General features: G+C 34.2%; 1 protein-coding gene across 1 annotated transcript; it reads left to right on the top strand.

Annotated features, from left to right (window-relative positions):
• The first annotated feature begins 12,657 nt into the window (after window positions 1–12,657).
• Window positions 12,658–21,161, top strand: LOC128551559 (uncharacterized). The gene is made up of 5 exons (XM_053532462.1): window positions 12,658–13,388; window positions 13,917–14,075; window positions 14,483–14,800; window positions 15,229–15,319; window positions 16,189–21,161. Exons 1-5 carry the CDS (start codon window positions 12,825–12,827, stop codon window positions 19,872–19,874), a joined length of 4,818 nt encoding a protein of 1,605 aa, XP_053388437.1. The 5' UTR covers window positions 12,658–12,824; the 3' UTR covers window positions 19,875–21,161.
• Window positions 21,162–21,499: the final 338 nt, after the last annotated feature.

Here is a 21,499-nt window from a genome sequence, read left to right as displayed (position 1 = left end):
AATAGAGAATATGCATAACTACATAGTTTGAAAAGCACTACTTTTATTGTTGCACATGAACTTATAAATACTGCCTGAGCCATATATAGGGAGGTAATATAAAGAATGGATTCAGTAATACTTTCTACTATGTATATCATATATTCAAACTTCTGTCAAATCTGTGAGGTAACATGTGCTGACAAGAATTTGATATATTTTATGTTGATTAGAAAAAATAATGACCAAAGCCAAGTGGATATAGTCAAGAAGTTAAGATAAATCAGTCTTCAATGAAACTTGCACTGCCATCCATCCCAGCTATCAATTTATTATTTCATTCCATTCAGTTGCAACAACAAACAAATTCAGCGAATCATTATACGCGGAAAAATGACGTATCTACGGTGGTATGTTTAGGACATATGTTATTTTTTTTTAAAGATTAAATTATCTCGTGTGCACGACATCTTATCTTGAGCGATCAACATCTTATCTCGTGTGCACGATATCTTATCTCGAGCGATCAACATATTATCTTGTGCACACAACATCTTATCTTGAGCGATCAACATCTTATCTCGAGCGATCAACATATTATCTCGAGCGATCAAAATCTTATCTTGAGCGATCAACATATTATCTTGAGCGATCAACACCTTATCTCGTGCGCACGACATCTTATCTTGAGCGATCAACATCTTATCTCGAGCGATCAACATATTATCTTGAGCGATCAACATCTTATCTTGAGCGATCAACATCTTATCTCGAGCGATCAACTTATTATCTTGAGCGATCAACATATTATCTTGAGCGATCAACATCTTATCTCGAGCGATCAACATATCATCTTGAGCGATCAACATCTTATCTCGAGCGATCAACATATTATCTTGAGCGATCAACATCTTATCTCGAGCGATCAACATATTATCTTGAGCGATCAACATCTTATCTTGTGCGATCAACATCTTATCTCGAGCGCACGACATCTTATTTATATATATTAAGGCCCTTTGTGTGTGCATTTAGGTCATCAGTAAAACATACGGACAATTTGTTAATTAGGGTCCCGCCTATTCCGCTGTTATTTAAACTTCCCACAAGTACATGTACAAGTTTATCACATCAATTGGGAGAGCAATGCATATAATTGGTCGTCCTATCTTCAAAATCAAATGAACATAACCAATGATGCATACTGATGTTAGAACAGCAACAAATTTCAGTTCGACTGATAAATTCGCGCAGAAAAGTTGCATGTATGAATTAAGGGAAAACAAAGAAAATCGTTTAATATATTGGCGAAGCATGGAAGCCCTGGAGGGACAATTGATTTCCGTACTTCCCACTTGTTCTTTTGCACTTCTCACTTCCAACTTCTTGACTTCCTACTTCCTACTTCTAACTTCCGCACTGCTGACTTCTAATTTCCACACTTCTGACTTCCAACTTCCTGACTTTCGACTTCTGATTTCAAACTTCCACACTTCTTACTTCCGACTTCTTACTTCCTTCTTCCAACTTCCACACTTCTGACTTCTAACTTCCGCACTTCTAACTTCCAACTTCCTGACTTTCGACTTCTGATTTCCAACTTCCACACTTCATACTTCCGACTTTTTGACTTCTTACTTCCCTCTTCTAACTTCCGCACTTCTGACTTCTAACTTCTGCACTTCTGACTTCTAACTTCCTGCCTTTCGACTTCTGATATCAAACTTCCACACTTCTTACTTCCGACTTCTTGACTTCTTACTTCCCTCTTCTAATTATCGCACCTCTGACTTCCAACTTCCGCACTACTGACTGCCAACTTTCCATTTTTGGAAGTCGGAAGTAAGAAGTGTGGAATTTGGAAGTCGGAAGTATGAAGTCAGGAAGTTGGAAGTCAGAAGTGCGGAAGTTAGAAGTCAAAAGTGCGAAAGTTAGAAGAAGGAAGTAAGAAGTCAAGAAGTCGGAGGTAAGAAGTGTGGAAGTTGGAAATCAGAAGTCGAAAGTCGGGAAGTTGGAAGTCAAAAGTTAAAAGTCAGAAGTGGGAAGTACGGAAATCAATTGTCCCTCCAGGGCTTCCATAGTGAAGCCTACATACTTTTTTTTCAAGGACTTAAATTTATTTCTTTGCATCATCGCTGATTTTATGCTGCCTTTTTTTTATCAGTTTCCGTATTTAAATTTCTAACCCAGCAAACATGTGAAACGGTTATAAGTATAATCTAAATAAAAACAAAAACGGTGGCAGCCGTATGTTTTTACTAATGATCTGAATTCACACAAAGGTCCTTAATACACGGCTACTAAACGCTAGCGCCACCACCAAATTGTGGTGATAAGGAAAAGAGCTATCGACATTTCCGTGGTGCAGCTATCGTCCGTTTCTACTTGTAAACACGTGAGTAAAATTTATACTTTATCTTATATTTTCATTGATAGAACTTTTTTCGAAAATTGGAGAATGTAGTTCCGTGTAACAACACTTTTACTACAGGTTTGCTGTGATTTCATTAAAATATTATGCAAATTGTGGCGCCAGGAGCTTTTCTCCCGAATTTGACAGTGGCATATTTTCATATCGGCCAGTATTCGAACACCATTTCGATGTATAGACACACTGTAAGAACATATCTGCGCATGCAAATGATGTAGAAATGAATTACACGTGTACCATACACCAAACAATTGCGAAAAACACAGTAAAAAGTTAAAACACGACTATTTTGGAAAGTGGTGGCGCTATCACTCAAGTGGTGGCGCTATACAGTAGTGGTGGCGCTGTTGTATATGATTAGTGGCTGATATATTCAATTTTAATATATGAAAATGTCTGTCTGCAAGCCACGGAAATTTCTACAATAATCGATGTTAATAACCTATCCCACACTACACCCAAATTACGTTACTCAACAAAATACATGTAGTAACCTCTACATGATCGCAAAATAATCTACATGAATATGGATTCAGATTGTACATCTAAGCTCTATTGATTAATCATATTTAATCGATTGGAATTGAAAATGTACTGTACTCACTTTTCAGAAAGGTCTTTTGTTTACAATGACATGCAAACGACGTATAAAAACAATGGGGAGTAACTTTCAGAATCTTAATATAACAAATAAATTCTACACTATCTTCAACTTATTTCCTGGACACAAATCTTTGTTTGAAATAAAAGTATTGCTACTATTTTTCTTGACCTGAATTTAAAGTACACTTACGTTTGTATTTAAGAAGAATATTTAAAGGTTAGAAATAATTCTACATTAACATTTTAATTAACAAAGGAAAATATTTACTTTGACTACAAGAGTCCCAAGGGTCTGTGAGTATTTTATTCTTTTTTTCTTGAATAAAGAATGTTTTCTTTAATAACATAATTCATTGCAGGAAAATTATCAATTAGAGAATGTTTTTGTTTGTTTTGTTCCGAATGTGTCAGCAGTTCGTATTATTGAATGCCGTAACAGCGCCACCACTACTGTATAGCGCCATCACTAGAGTTATAGCGCCACCACTTTTAAAAATCCTTGTATATTTCTTCTAACCCGAGATTTTATTATTCATGGTGTGTGCGTATATAATTATTTATCATTTCTACACCATTTGCATGCGCAGGTATGTTCTTACAGTGTGTCTATTCATCGGAATGGTGTTTGAATACTGGCCGATATGAAAATGCGCCACTGTAAGATTCGGGAGAAAAGCTCCAGACACCACAATTTGCATATTATTTTAATGAAATCACAGCCAACCTGTAGTAAAAGTGTTGTTACACGGAACTACATTCTCCAATTTTCGAAAAAAGTTCTATCAATGAAGATATAAGATAAAATATAAATTTTACTCACGTGTTTACAAGTAGAAACGGGCGATAGCTGCACCACGGAAATGTCGATAGCTCTTTTCCTTATCACCACAATTTGGTGGTGGCGCTAGCGTTTAGTAGCCGTGTAATAGATATTGATAAGATGACCGAGAAAAGATGTTGATCGCTCGAGATAATATGTTGATCGCTCAAGATAAAATGTTGATCGCTCGAGATAAGATGTTGATCGCTCAAGATAATATGTTGATCGCTCGAGATAATATGTTGATCGCTCAAGATAAGATGTTGATCGCTCAAGACAATATGTTGATCGCTCAAGATAAGATGTTGATCGCTCAAGATAAGATGTCGTGCGCACGAGATAAGATGTTGATCGCTCAAGATAATATGTTGATCGCTCAAGATAATATGTTGATCGCTCGAGATAAGATGTTGATCGCTCAAGATAAGATGTCGTGTGCACGAAATAAGATGTTGATCGCTCAAGATAATATGTTGATCGCTCAAGATAAGATGTTGTGCGCACGAGATAAGATGTTGATCGCTCAAGATAAGATGTTGATCGCTCAAGATAATATGTTGATCGCTCGAGATAAGATGTTGATCGCTCAAGATAATATGTTGATCGCTCGAGATAAGATGTCGTGTGCACGAAATAAGATGTTGATCGCTCAAGATAATATGTTGATCGCTCAAGATAAGATGTTGTGCGCACGAGATAAGATGTTGATCGCTCAAGATAAGATGTTGATCGCTCAAGATAATATGTTGATCGCTCGAGATAATATGTTGATCGCTCGAGATAATATGTTGATCGCTCAAGATAAGATGTTGATCGCTCGAGATAAGATGTTGATCGCTCAAGATAAGATGTCGTGCGCACGAGATAAGATGTTGATCGCTCAATATAAGATGTCGTGCGCACGAAATAAGATGTTGATCGCTCAAGATAAGATGTTGATCGCTCAAGATAATATGTTGATCGCTCGAGATAAGATGTTGATCGCTCAAGATAAGATGTCGTGCGCACGAGATAAGATGTTGATCGCTCAAGATAATTTAATCCTAAAAAAATAATTGCATGTCCTAAACATACCACCGTACGTATCTCTGGTTTCAGTCAGTTATATAAATTTATGTCACTGCTGATTTGGTCACAGAAATGAAAATAATAAATATATACAGACTTAATTGTAGGTGAAAAGTTGTCCTACTTTTATAAATATTTCAGGGAGTATCACTGTCATATGAATAGGGCAAATTGGAAAACATTTGCTGTGATGCATTTTCTGATATATAAAACCATTCATATAGCTAGATTTGGCACTGGAGGGACAGAAAGTGTAGTTTTCTAGTTAAATTAAGAATAGTAACTCTGATGTGAAGACGGTTCAAAAGAGTTCATTTTGCTGAAAACTCTCACCCAGTTCACATATACATTAAAATAGTACCCACTAAAGCTCATATACAGTAATTGAAATTGACATCATTAACAAATATCAAGGGCAGTAACACAATGTTGATTTTAACAAAGGTTGCAGGGGAACAGTATGAGTATACCTAAACATTCACAACATATGCCAACTCAGTCTGACTTGCCGTTACAAAAATACTGCTGCAAAAGTACAGAAGTGGAGCTTTTAATTAATCAAAGAACAAATACTCTCATCAAACTGATTTGTTCTCGAAAAATTGGCAGAAATGTAAATTTGAATAAATAGAAACGCTGATCCAAATACAACTCGGTCAGTGAAATCAATCATTACCAATATATGGCTGTAAAAGGGAAAAAAAGAGAAGAAGTTTCTAATTAATAAAAGGACTGTAACTCTTGTCATACTAGATTGGTATTCAAAAATATTGCAGAGATATAGATATGAGTAAATACAAATACAAACACTCATACCAAATATTAATTTAATGTGATCAATCATTACTAAGACATAGCTGCAGAACGACAAAATTGCAGTTTTTGAATAATTAAAGGACACTAACCCTGATCATGCTATTATAGACATGATTAAATAGAAACATCCGCATTAAATCTCGGCCTAAAGGACAAACACTGCAAATTTTAATCAATTTAAGGGAAATTACTCTCGCCATGCTATTTTGTGACTAACGGTCGTTAAGTTTTGGCTATAGGGCAGACAGACAGACCAGACCAGACGTAAGACCCCCAAACTGACAGATTATGCAAAGTCTTTATCTCTCCTCCTTTTCAGATGGATAAAAATTATTGTACGAAGAGGATTTAAATTAGAGAAACAAATTATTCAGGATCAGTTATTGTTGTTGCATACTGTTTTTCCTCTCATAACTATTATTATGTGAAGTATCTTTAGTATCCCTTCAACAGATGCAGAATTATCGCATAAAAGAAGAAGTAAATGCAGTAAGGGCGACGATTAAATATTTACTCAGAATAGAGTGCTCTACCTTTCTTCTACGACACATTTCTTTAGTATCACTTCAGTGGCTGAAAGGTACTGTCTGTTAAAAAATAGGATAATACAAAATGATGATTCTCTACTCCGCAATTCCTCTCATATCTGCCTATCATCATGACAAGTATTTTTACATTTACATTTCTAATATAGTAGTTCAAAAGCAACTGTACAGCCAAAATTGTATAAAAGTAAAGTAAAAAAAAGGGAAAAAGCTCAGAAATTCTTTAAGATAGTTATGTTGTTGTTGTTTTTTTTGCACTCTGCACTTCCTCTTATTTCCATCGATCAGTAGGTTTTAAATTTACACTGTCCAGACGGAACAATGGGTTTGGGGATGTTTATAACAATTTCTATTAAACTTTCGATCGCCCTTACGTTTAACTCAATAGAAGATTTCTTTCTTGCAAATTAAAGTATTAAGACATTTTCAATATTTCTGTAACAATTAATAGACCAAAACTATTGTGTGTTACAACCATATTTTATGTGGAGAAGTTGTCAGTTCCTTCCACAAAGCAAAATAGAGTTATGGAACCTGTGCACTGCAGGTCAGTACATCAAAGCGAATAAGTGCGTGAAGTTTCAATACATTCCCACCAGTGGTTACTGAGATACCAGCTTACTCAAATTTTTTTTAACTAAATCAGGACGCCGACGCTAACATCGATGAATAGATGAGTGGAATAGCTTAACCCATTCTTCGAATTAAGATACAAAATGAAATACAAAAAGAACCACAATTCTGTAAAGAAGAGAGTTACAATTGTTGGCCTTCTTACATATCTAATGATGTTAAATAAGTGTACAAAGTTTCAAAACTGTGGTTCTAATAACTTTTTAGGCTTGAGCACGCTTGTAAGATCGGCATGACATTTTAGCGAACGTAAAAGATTTTTTGGTCAGTTCCACTTATAGAATAGTTTAAAGCTTACCACTTCAAATGGAATAATTGTGTAATTCTGATACAGGTGAGATGTCATAGATCACTCTTGTTCGTTTTGTTAGTTCTTTGTCATATTCTTTCGATGAAAATGCTTTTATTTCAACATTATCACTAATGTTAGCGGGCAAAATATCATCCATTTGCTGCCGGATTTCTTCACGTATTGAATTGTGCAAGATTTAAGTAATCGTTCTTACCAGACTGCAACTTGTGTAATCGTTTTCACCCAGTGTTGAATCACATATATCAACGTTATCTGAAATATAATGTGTGAACACATTCTCAATAAGGTTCAGCGGAATAACGTGACAAGTTTTTTTTACCACCACTCACTAAATAAACATGTGTAACACTTAATATATAAATTTTCCAGATTCAGGATCCTTAGGGACAGATTCTTTATTCAGAAGTTCTTTGCCATCATGCACTTAATTGAGAAACATGAACAGACACTCAGGAACGCATTTCTGAAAATAATGTTTATATTAGCCTATTCTGACACATTTCACGCCTGATTTTCTACAATTATTAAGATGATTAAATATCAAAAATTAGATTATACAACGGTATAAAGTATGTTATTTGTTGTATTTTGTTCATCATGGACATGTTAATTAACATTTTATGTTCTTTTGTTTTGTCTAAAATTATTCATTTAAGTCTGCAAAAAAAAAAAAAAAAAAAAAAAAAAAAAAACATTTTATAAAACCCCAGAAATATCATTCTTCTGGCTATAAAATGCACCAAATTTTTTTTATCCGTTATGCTTCAGTGTCATTTTTTAGGCTGGCGAATTTGTTTGCCAGACTATAATTGCCACAAATCGAAAGTCACAAAGATCAACCGAGTGCTGAGACTGACAACATAAATCATTTCATGCGCAATTCAAATAGTTCCGTCATGTATATCAGTTTTACCACGGATTTGTTTAAAGATTGTTAAACTCATCTGTTCAATAAAAACTTTTTTTCAACCATTTTGTTTGATTCTGTAAATGATTATGTCACGCATCTCTCTGTTATCCTTTTAGATAACATTAGAAAATATTACATAACAAAGGTAAATTAATTCGCCCTCTATGAATGAAATGTCCGTATGAATGGAACTTTTTCGTCTTTGGTAATGTAAAACTCAATGGCATAATACACACACACTTTGTAATATGCAGAGATAAAGCTGATAAATCATGCGAAATGTAAAACGTATTTAACAAAAATATACAACACATCGAATCAAATTTTTTTCGAAACACTTAGATAATGTTTATGTTGTTTAAATGGAAACGGAATTCCAGCGACCACTTCGTTATAGATTATGACCTCGGTGTATAAATAACTCATTAAACAAACTGGTTCCATTCATAGTTTCATTCATAACAGATGTCGATATGAATTATACTGCGCATTATTAATTAAATGTTTATCAAAAGTATTGCTTTTTACTTGGTATGATTTTGCATATAATACAATAAATAATGAGCACAAAATAATTTTATGTATAATGTAAAAGGGAAGCATAAGTTTTAAAAATCAATTCTTCCAGATCAGTTGCTGCAGGTCCTACGGGACGTAATCGCTACGTGGAATTGCCACGGTAACGTGAAAAGAAACAAACGACAACATTCCTCGGTTTGTATACCGAAACAGCGTACATGTTATGTTTTGCTACAGAAATAATGCTTACATTTACAATAAAAACTATAATATTATTTGATTTAACGGCAGTTTATTTATTTGTTTGGCTATTTCTACACTAAACAAATTCGTTTCAGAAACATTCTGACGAATGCTGAAAGTAAAATTGTAAAAAGTGCTTTGTCTCCAATTTGCTTAAGGGGGTGGAGGACGTAGATGTAAGCGATTTTTTTAAACACAGTCTTGAAATTAACATTATTTTGCACTGCGTTGCATTTTTAAACAACTTTTACCGTGTCATTTTTGTTTGTTTTTGTTTTTAATTTTGTATAATTTATGTTATTTCCTCAAGACAAATTTCAAAGTGATAACCACTGTGCAAAACGACCGCAGAGAATTCATTATACCAAATATTTTGCTAAAAGAAACCTCAAAGTAATTGCGTTACAATTATAAAACACAAAATAAAACTGTCGATAACAAATTTTTCTGGGGAGCCTCAAGTAAAAGGATTTAATCGGACAGATATTACGCTCCAACACTGAAAAGTTATTGCCTTGCTCTCTGCATTCAAAAAGAACCATAGGGCAGAAGTAAAACCTACCTATATTTCTTCTAAAATTTGTAAACTAAAGAATAAATGCAAAATCAATGACTTTTACAACACATATCTAAGTATTTTCAAAGATGTCTAAACCTTCACCCTTCTGTATCAGAGGTTAAATTCATACTAAATAGCAAGAAATGGCTAATCAAATGAAAACTGTCCGCTTTTGTACAACAAATCAATGATAATAAGTCTTGAAAAAAAAAACACAACAGTTTATCTTACTAGATAAAAGAAATATAAAAAAAATAAAGTTTGGTCTTAGAAGGGCTTGAACCTACGCCCTCCTGAAAAATTAGTTAAAGTAGCCTTATGGTAGGAATTGAATACTCTTCAAAAAAGGAGGTACACTATTACGGGTCCGTCAATTTTCCTAGCCATCGTATTAGGCTGAACACCACTAAATCCGGCTGTTCTTTATTTTATATAAAATTCACTCACTTTAAAACGGTTTTCCGACATTTTCTAGCATATCAGATTTTCAGAGACTTATATTCCCATAAAGAACTATATCGCTACTTTAGAAAAACAAAAGGAAAAGTAGGTGTTAACTTTTATATAAGAAAATTACTGTTCGTTAAATACAACCCGCTGAATTTACTCCTTTTCGATCGCTTCCTTCAATTTCTATTTTCAAAACATTAGATAGCATGCGATAGGAACATGCCGATTTCGATAGAATGCTAAGTGATACATACTGAAACGCGTTGGAGTAAAAGAAAACACGATGCTACTGAGAAAGGGCGCGAGGAAAAGGAGAAACATTAGCACTATTTATATATGGCCTACTTGTGACTAGACCTGCGTAGGCTTACATTTGATTTGGTAGTGATCTACCTATTAGGGAAGGAACAGGACTAGACCATAATCAGTAACAGTCCGGCGGGGTTCGAGCTCAAATTTCCCTCATACCGATAAGAAATCGCCCCAGCAGTACTTCAGTGCTTTGATCTTGAAGATACATTAAAACTCTGGCAGACATTAAAACGATGTCTTTTTATATCCCTTTTTTTCAAGTAATGGGGTTTTCTTCAGGCATCTATTTTCAGATTTCCTAAGATTATTTAGGTTTTCTATGTTCTATTTTAAGCTATTTGCGACTCATGATAAAAGCCATACCGCACGTATGTTTCTCTATCTTACTGTGCTAAGTATATGTATATAATATTTATAGGAATTTATTCCTTTGGCATTAAATTCACCGTAATTTACTAGAACATTATTAAAAAATGCAAGTCTTTTCAACCTGATTAATGTTCATACATTATTTGGGGCATTGCATATCGAAGTATGGATGTTGTTTTTGTTACCTTTATAGTTATCTGATATTATGTCCCTCAATGTTGTTTTTTTTCGAAAAGTAAAATATCGTTATAATATTATCGCTTCTTTATAAACATATATTAACGTTGACTGTCAAATTATGCGAAATCGTTACCAAAAGTTCAAGAGTAAAAGCCGATAGTTTATTCATAAAATTTTAATATGGCAACGTAGGATATTTTTCACCTTCGTTTTTAGTTACTCTATTTCTTGTAATTGTTCTTTATAATACCTCAATTTTGTTTGCAATGTCCCTAACCAGAAGAAAGTCTTGTCTTGCTCTTGTTTGTACCCCTTAAAACTTACACATTGTAAGCAATTTCATTGTCCTTAGGATAGTCTCCTAAACACGGTATATTGATATGAGATTTTACTTATTTATATGCAAATCCATGCTATATGAAAGTCAATGAATCAACTTGGCTTTTTAGTGTTAACTTTGAAACCATGCTGGGACCAACGATAAGGTTACAAACGTAGCATAAACCGGTTAGATTAACCTGTGACGTGTTTGCAACTGACATTTACAAGACGATGTCCGACTGTGTTCCTTTCATTGTTCATTTTGCCCTCATTTGTCTATAATTTTTACTTCGTTTATATGTTCAAAATATATTTATGTGTACAAATCAATACTTACACTGTTACGGGGTTGCGGTTTGATTGGATTGTGTTCTCGGAACCTGACTTTTTTGTTAGAAATTAATCTTCCGTCTTTTAGATTACCCAGTGAGATTTATGTGCCGTGTTTCTCACTAATTATGTTATCCCCAATGGAGCAAACACAATGTATTTTTTCACCATCTATAGTCTGTAATATCCTTACACTACCTTCTCAAGTTAATCAAGATGATTCATCACAACAGTACCCTTTGCTCGCCTTACTTTGATATGGAAAAAACATAATATCTAAGATTTTGCAAACATCTTTCCCGCACAGTTTTCATCTTGTGGTAGCCAGTCTTTCTGTACTTTCGGTACTTTGATTCCATTTTACGAATGACTTTGGATGTAATTTGTTATAATTTCAAAACATTATACTAAAACAAATTAAACTTATTTGGCAAGTCTACATAACCTGTATGTATAAATATACGTTGACCTTCAAAAATTACCTTTGGGCGAGTTCATATACTAAGATGGATCTGGTATTCGGATCATCTCGGCTGATGATTTACGTAAGAAATAGGTATATAATGTAAGAAATTAGCTGAGTTGCAAACAAAGACTGCACAGTGTATTGATAAGAGTGTTTGCCGCATATACACGGCATATGACGTGTACGTTCGAACCCCAGTGGATGTTTTTATTGTATTATTAATTATAATTCAATTAGTACGTATCATATTTTATTGTCTTGAATTTGATATTTACTGTTTGAATATTGTTAATTATTTTTTTTTCAATTTTTTCCCTTTTATTTTCTTTTATATTTTCTGTCTGTGACATATTTTACATAAAGTATTCACAAATTTGTATTCATAAAATTGCACGTTTATTTCGTGAAAAAAGCTGGACATTATAAAATGTACATTTGTAGTTATAAATAAACAACAACAAAAATCTTACTTTTCCGGGATTCGAACCCACACCTATACCAAATACATGGTGTTTGGCGTTCATTCTAACCTAATGCGCCAACGAGACAAGCTTAGTGTATCGTATTCGTAAGTGTCCTTTTATATATAAAACATGTATTCAGTAAAACTATAGCACCCCTTTACCTGTAAAAGTACATCTACGCCCGAATGCACAACGCGGTATTATACTTTCTTTGGTCTTATTTACAGATTATACGGATCGATAGTTTGTCTATTTATATCACCGACAGGTGGGTTTTCCCGAGATCGATATAGTAACGGAACGGTTTTCCGGGTGCTTATTTTAGATCATAGGGTGATCAAGAGGGTGAACGGATAACTGAATGTAGGCATATTCATATCAATTCTAGATTTCATTAATAAGTTCAAAACAAGAAACATCAAAATGTACGCGACTTTATGGAAATTACAAGATATTGACCCTGGTTGATTAACACGAAGACCATTGTTTTAGTATGGATTCACACGAACAGCAGTTGAGAAATCCGCGTTATAGAGACTGGGTGAAGGCGGGTCTTGCTTTAAAGTATCTTAAAGATGGTATACAGGAATTCGTAGATGATGAGGTCAAAGCTCAAGGGAGGAGCATATTAGAGGAGGTCCGGAAGGAACTTGGACGGCCTGACGCCACCTGTAACCAATGTTCCATTGATATGTTACTTCCAGCTCATAAACGTGGCACTTGTGGACAGGGGAATCGATGCTTTTGTCGTTACGACCCGCAACATAGGCGAATACCCTGTCCTAATGATGTCTGTGGAACAATATTTGATAAAATCGCCCAGCAACACATGAATGGTAGACCGTCCTGGGGAAACACGGACTCTACAAAATGGTGCACGAGTCACTGGGAGATTGCAAAGTGTTTTATAGATGGTGGAGGCTATGTGGAAAATGTTAGCGCCGCCGACACCGACTGCAAGGGTCTGTTGAGTATTGTAACAAACAACATGTTTATACAAAAAAGTGTTAATACACCGATTGACAAATTCGAACCGAAAACCGACGTTTTCTCTAAGGTAATATTCTTTTAAAGATGTTGTGCACATTTATATTAAAGAACACCAAATGTTCATTTAATCATTTTTTGTCAGTACAATATTAATACAGATGAAATTTGTGTCAGTTGACCTTTTGCATTAATACCATTACAAAATAACCAAGAACACAGGATAGAGGTATCAAGTACTGCCAGTAAATACAGCGCTCCTTGGAGTATTTTCTTTAAGGTTTTATTGTATACAGTGTCAATGGTTTCCCGAGATTTCCAAAAGCAAATACTTAATAAGTAAGAAATATGTGACATTGAAACTTAATTGATTGAGATTAATATATATCAACATTAAAGTATTATTTTTCCCAGAATTTTATAAAACAGTTATTTTCTTTTTGCAATGTGACATATCTACATTCAGAGCATTACGTTTAAAAGAGAATGAAAAAATGAAAGTAATGCAATTAAGCCAGACAATTTTAATGTATTCACTTAAATCGTAGTCTAACATATGCATATATAGATTACTTAAAATAAAAATATCTCAATACAGAGTAGGAAGGCTAGGAACGAGATTCTCCACCTTGCATCGCTCGAGATCCAAGCCGGGAAACTAAACAGCTATGTTGATGTTATGATACAATTGCTCGGAGACGGAGGAAAACTACACACACACCGACATGCAAAACAAGCAATATCTAAACTCAGACAAGTATGATTCTATTAAATGTCACGATGTTCTAATACTAGTACCTGTTATACTTTTGCCGGACCGATGATATCTTACTAACATCATTTTTAGTTTATACTAAATTCAGTGTATTGCAGCAGGAAATGACCAAGAAAATAGCGAAATGTGTATGAATTCCAGTTCGAATGCAGGTTATATACATGTATAGTCTTTCACCAATGACGTGATTGTTTTGTGTTATCAAATACGTATATATCTTTTGAAATCGTCTCACTGGTCTTATACTCAAGTTAAATGTTTATATCTGTAAGTTAAGGATTCATGCTATTAAAAGCACGGGACTGCATGCTTTATAAATATCACTCGCTATTTCATTTCAAACATGGCCACATGAATTAATAATTTTGGCATGATTATGCCATTTTCAGCTGAAGAAAGCAGACTTGATCATAAGTACTGAAGACGAATGGAATATTCGCGAATCGGCATTGAAAGCGGTTGAGGAGAAGAGACAAGAAGCGCTTGATGAAATGGATGAGAAACAAAAAGAAATTTTAGAGAAACTCCAAATTGAACAACTCAAAGAATCACTGGACAAACTGTCGAAAACATCCTCAGAAGCAACACAGTCTTTGTCAAATAGACAAGAGGTCTTAGAACAGAGGCAAACATTGTTAGAGAGTACCATGAAACAGATGCAAGAGTTGCAGTCAGATACAGCAAAGAAAATAATGGATTTGCAACAGGTGTGCTTTCATTACTGAAATGAAAATATACGCTGAAACGGTCTTTTAAGAAACTGTACATGTTTTCTGACTATTTTAGTAGTTGAAATGAATTAAATTTATATGAATGTTCAAACTGAACAGGTATCATTTGGATAGTTTTCTTTCTGTCTTGTTGATATTTATTCTTTAATTACACAAACTTTTTGGAAGCTCGAAGGTAGTTCTGCAGTTCAAGGCGGCCATTCTGTTCACCAGACGGAACAACTGTTACGTCATCTAAGAAACGTTCTCCCAGACTATACGCGGACGTCATCAAAACGACCCGTTATCACTAAGCAGCATTAACGTCAAGTTGACGCCTTTCCTTTCATTGTTTATACAAATATACGCCATAATTTTAATTTTCAATAAAAAAAGAATAGGGTGAATGTAAATTTTTCTTGCAGGAGTTGTCAAGTTTGAAAACAAAACTAACATCATCAGATAAAGTGACGTTACTTCACAAGAAGAGGCTTACCTACCTTAAACACAAAAAAGGTATAATTAGATTTTTGTCAGACATTTACATAGCTCTTAGAATTGTTATGTTATTAAAAAGATTTCTGACTTTGTAATTTTGCTCTTGTTAAGCTACCTTCGATCACTGCAATGTGGATTTAATAATCACAACGTAAGATAACCTTAAGATCAACCCTGTATTCCACTGGTTCCACACGTTTAAAGCGACTAGTTCGCAAATTTTACATGGAATATTTTCTTTCAAAAATCCATGAAATTTTGGCACTGTGCGACCAGTGGGAAAAGTCCATATAAAAGTTTCAAATATATAATACAGAAGGGAGTAAACCGTTGCAAGGCGTTTGAAATAATGTAGAAAATCCACATACTTTCTTGTGTTTTTAAGAAATATCTGACTCTATTTCTCTCAGTTTAAAATATTTCTTTGTCCTATATGCATTCTATGCCAAACTTGGTGGAAATGAACATGGTGAAAAGTAACACCCCAAATGTTGGCGAGTAGCTTGGAAGTCTGTAACTTAGGCTAAATAACAGTAAATACGTTTTGTCTACAACTTCGTTTTTAGTCAAGTTTTGCTGAGCTGCATGGAACTGTAGCGTGCACAATATACAAAGTTTAATTACGCATTTATCAACGACATAGCAAATAATGAAAATAAAATTTAGTTCCTCTGTCATAGATCAGTACACGACTTAGTAAGCCGAATAGTTTTCTTAGTATCGAACTAATATGTATATGTTTAGACTTACATTCCAAATTCGTGTACATTAGCTCTAGTTTAAATTGCAAACCTCTGCAGTATGTTCTCTTCTCATTATTTCTGTACACAAATGTACATGTTCATTGGAATATATCTAAAATCGAATTATTATAATGCCAATTTCAGACTTGAAAAACGAGTTAATCTGTTTGTATTCGAAACACTTGTCAACAATACCAATATCTCCGCTACTGAAGAAACTCGACGCAAGAGTGGATGACTTTTATATGGAATTAAACGTCTGTGATGAGCTGGTACATGAACGGGGAAGTAACAGGACCACCACACAGGGCTATAATAATATTGTTTCAAACTATCGCGATATTTTCTACAAAGAAAACAAGAGAGTTGAAAACATTTTTGTTTTAGGAGACGCAGGTGTAGGAAAATCAACGTGGTGTTTGAAACTGATAGATTCGTGGATTAATAGCATGAAGAAACAAGAAAGTGGACCGCAAACTAAATTAAACGAAGACGAAAAAATGCTTCACGAGTTTGATATTGTGTTGTTCATTTCTTTAAGACATGCATCAAAGGAAGTAGACCTTACTGAAATGATTCGCAACCAGATATTTCCCCAGACACCTAATTTATTTGAATACGCAGAGGACATTTTAAAGGAAGAGCCCGAAAAGTGTTTAGTTGTTGTTGATGGTCTTGATGAATGGAATACTCCGGAATCTTCATTGTCGTCACCTCTCGGTCAGGACCCTTCATTTCCAGGCCGGAAAGACATGAACCACTGCACTGTCCTCACCACTACTAGACCGTGGAAGTTAGATGACATCAGGCCAAGTTATGCAACTATTGATCGAGCCATTATCATAAAGGGAATCAAAAGTAATATAAACGTTGGTGATTTGGCGAGAAAAGTTATTAGCAAGCTTAATCAAAACGAATCTCATCAAATAAACTCAAATAAGAAAAATGCGGAAGACTTTGTGCAGGAAGTAAAAAGCCGCTTCCATGTAAAATATGGTCTACCAGATTTGATGATAATTCCTCTTATTGCGATATTTATGGTTCTTAAATGGTTTAAAGATGGTTCGTTGGAAAGTACCATGGCTGGTAACTATTCCTCTTTATTGGAAAATATTCTAGACCACGAGGAAGGGTATCGAAATATAATGCCAAAATATGGACAGAAACGAAAGTATGATGGAAGGCTCTCCAGTGTTCCATATCTAGAACAAGTCAAGATTGAATGGTCAAAGGAAGCCGATATGCTTCCGGAATGTTTAAAGAAACGACCAATTTCCTTACAGTACAGCAAACTTATTTTGAAGCTTTGTAAAATTGCATTTGAAGGACTATTTGAAAATAAAACCAACACACTCGTTTTCAGCGAGGAAATTCTTCTAAATAAACTTACTCCGGAAGAATTGGAAGTGTCGGTCAAATCTGGTATATTATCAAAGACAAATATCATTGGTAGTATTTCATTAGAAATGTCTAAACTTTCGTTTTTACATAAAACTTTACAAGAGTATCTGGCTGCAATTTATCTGGTTGCCTATAATGACAACGAAGTTAACCCATTTCAAATATTTGAAAAATACTGTGAAACGTATAATAGAATAAACGAAATTGAAAATGTGATATTGTTTGCCTGTGGAATTGACACCAGCCTTGCCGTTGACATGTTGAAACATGTTACCAAAGTTGAGCATAGTAGGATGTGCTTAAATAAAAATCAGCATCATTCTTTCTTATTTCGTTTGAAATGTTTACGTGAGTTCAGAAACGTAAAATTTGGGACTCCCGTGCCAAATGTGCCGTTGAACGCAATCAACTTTGAAAGCCAGCCCGATTTTGAGGATTGTCTCGATTTGTTAAAGACAGATACAAACAGGATTAGAAGTATTAGGATGCACTTGAATTTTCTATCAGCAACAGCACAAACCAGGTTGCTGGATTGTCTTTCTACCGGAAATTATTCCTTTTCTAATTTAACGACACTGGATATGCAGTTCGACGCGTGTAATTACTGCTGCACAAGGACTAAAAAACGTTTGTCCTTGCGTCTTTGCAATCTGAAAGAACTAAACTTAACTTCTGTCAGCCGCGAATGTTCTAAAGGTCCCAATGGCCACAAACTTGGATATGTAGTGTTTGATTTTTCAGAATGCATAAACTTGAAAAAAGTCTATATACTCAGATTTGTTTCTTGTGAGATGGTATTCACAGATAAGAAACTTAAATATGTAAAACTGTTAGGTATGAGTGTATGTGTAGTGCGCATACATGCACTTAACGAAAGAACTCCTTGGCAGGGAGAAGAAAAAGTGTTGGAACAAATTGACTGTGAAAAAGTTGAAAATTCTTCTTTCATATTGAGCTCCACTAATTTCACGATGAAGTCTTTTGATGTCAAAGAATGCAATAAGTTCAAAGTGTATCTCGTTGACATCTGTCATAATGGGCAGGCCACTAAAATGCAGAGTAATCAGTCATCAGAGGTTGCGTCTTTGGTTTGTAAGAAAAATTCACAATGTAAAATCGACGTTGGTGCCGGCATTACAATTCAAAACGTATATTTGCTCAATGTAGATATAATTCCAAATATACCATGGGGGAAAGTATCATGTATAACATTAAATCAAGCCATGGATTTGAGAAACGAAGAGTTGTATTATGATATTCTAACTAAATTAGATTATTCAGATAGCCTCATATCTTTACACTGTCTTGGATTTACTACAAAGGTATTTTTCAAACTACTGAAGACAATAGAAGCAACGAAGTTTCTTCAAACTCTCGAAATTATAGACCCAAAAGAACCACTGAAAAATCTTAATATTAAGCCAAATATTCATGGAATAAAACATTTAAAGTTTCACGGTTTGAATAATCAGTTTTTAGAGAACTGGAGCACAAAAACGTCAAATCTATGCAGCATTGAAACTCTAGACATGTCTTCAGATGGCATTCTGGCTTGGGACTTGGAGTTTAACTATCTCCCAGCTGGAGGCTTGGAAGAAAAACAAAAGAAATTTTCAGGTAAAAGCAACAGCGATATCCTTATCGTTATGGAGAAATTGTTTTGTACAAGTGTGTTACCTAAGGCAATGTTCTTTTCAATGCGATCAATGGTTAATCTTAGATGCTTGAAATGTCAGGGCTTTACAGAAGAAAACTTCAACTTGATAGGAGAATGCTTAACAGAACTTCCTCATCTTGAAGAGCTTGGACTATCGTGTTTCTTCTGGCATATTCTAGAAAACCAGTCATTGTTCTTATGCTTAAGACAGATTAAAAAGTTAAAAACCATTTACTTAGCAAGTTTGTCTAACAAAGTATCATCGGCAATGGCAGAGAGTTTGCCAAATTTAGGAATCAGTGAGCTAGTGATTGATGACTGGGGTGCCGATGTATTCATTGGTTGTAACTGCATGTTTACTGATATATTGAATTCCGTTCCAAACTTGGAAGCGCTAAAAAAGCTAACAATTGAACGATTACAGGAAGATCATTTTACCAACCTTTATGCTACAATACCAAAACTCAAAGAAATAGAATATATAATGTTGAGTGTAGCGGACGAATATTTGATGCCTTTAATGAATTTATGTGACATGCCTAATTTGAAAACGTATGTGTTGAAAGGAGCAAACTTGGAGGAAAACAATTGGCAAACATTTGTTCAGCGTTTGCCTAGTAAAGGTCAGCTGCAGACTGTGAAACTTCTTGAAGCTTTTATCAGTTATGAAGAAACAGAACGAAAAATTAAATCTACTCCAGTTTTTACAATTCAAGAATGGGAATGTACAGGATACAGTAGATATAATATTACTCTCAAAACAGCTAACTGAAAATTATTTCACATGCACTCATTCATTCAAGAGAGAAAATGATATATGAATAGTTGTAATATGATAAGTATACAATTTGAACTGCGTGTTTACTTTCTTTTGTGTATTTAATATAAAATATACTGAACAAAACAGACAACCTGTTGTTTGGCTTAAAAACTACTTAAATTACTTTTTCGAAATATAGAGAACGCTAAGTATTAATTATATATTGCTAATGAGATTTCAAATTTTCGACGAAATAAAAGAATGCCAAGGCACTAATTCGACTGCAGCCATTTTCCATTTCTGAAAATGCAAAAAAATACAAACAAGCGAAAATATTGTTGGTAGAAACCTATAACAAAAACAAACTAACGTCGTTGTTTCGCCCTATCTTAAAGAGCATATAATTTTTGTGTGATATTTAACCATGTCTTATAAAAAATGCTGTATAAATGCTAATCACTCGTTTCCTTAAACCACAACTTTTATGTGTATTTTTATGCCTTGAGGTAGTATTATGAATAAAATTATATCTCTGCGTAATCCGAGTTTTGAAATTTTAAAATTACTAACTACAGTAAGCTTATTTCAGACATGTGTTTTAACAGTTTTTTGTGCAATAATGCAAAAAGCGTAACAAAATAGTACCAGAAATCAATATTTTTGCATTGTCATGCAACCATACTTTGTGTAGTATTTATTATGTAGCACAATAATACAATCATCTTTGTGTGCTAAAACACAGTGGAAATCTATACGGAACGGTGAATAGGAACGCTGATAAGATTTAATACTATAACTCGTGTGTTGAACGCAAAACTGTCATAGCTCCTTCGTTAATACATATTAGTCACAACAGTTTTGCATCCAACCGAATATAGCATATGCACGGTTGGAAAAACAGACTACATGGACTGGATAATTAAAAAGCTCTAGATCATTTGCTGATGTTAAGCGGTATGACCGTATAATAACGAACTTTTGTAGAGAAAAAATAAATTAAGGCAAATCGGAACGACGTTTTAAAACTGTCAAGTCTAGAATAAAATTTTCATAGAAAAAAAAATCGAAATGTAAAAAAAACGTATATAAACAGCAAATGTAGGATAAGCTATTTTGTTCAGTATAGGCCACACATGGAGGATAAGCTATTTTGTTCAGTATAGGCCACACGCGGTTTAGTAGCGGGTGCTCATTTTGTCGTGTTTTTCTTTTCCGATGTTAATGGAAATTTAAAGAAAATGCAAATAACTATGTGAAGCTTGTGACCTTACGTTGAAATCAATAAATCATTTAGATATTTTTTGTTTGTTTTGCTGCATATTTTTTTGTACAAATATTTTGAAATTGCCCTGACACTGTTACTTCAAATACCTCCCTTATCCAAGTTTCTATAATTCAGACTGAGAAGTTGCTTTGTCTAAATACCTGAAATGCAAGATAATTAAACCCTACATGAAAATGATATTTCTAAAATTTAAGTAAATTAAATTAATGTCTTACAGTATATTCTGCTTTTAATTTCTTTTGTATAACGAAAGGATTTTTATCTAAAAAGCAATGAAAAAGAATGAACCATTTTGGTAAAAGTTCTCCAAAGTAATAATATTGAATCGTTTTAAAAACAAGATTTTCAAATT

This window comes from Mercenaria mercenaria, unplaced genomic scaffold (genome assembly GCF_021730395.1).
Source record: "Mercenaria mercenaria strain notata unplaced genomic scaffold, MADL_Memer_1 contig_1264, whole genome shotgun sequence".
In the NCBI taxonomy this organism is placed as follows: Eukaryota; Metazoa; Mollusca; class Bivalvia; order Venerida; family Veneridae; genus Mercenaria; species Mercenaria mercenaria.
Note: the sequence above shows the minus strand (reverse complement) of the source record. Positions and strands in the feature narration are given on the sequence as shown.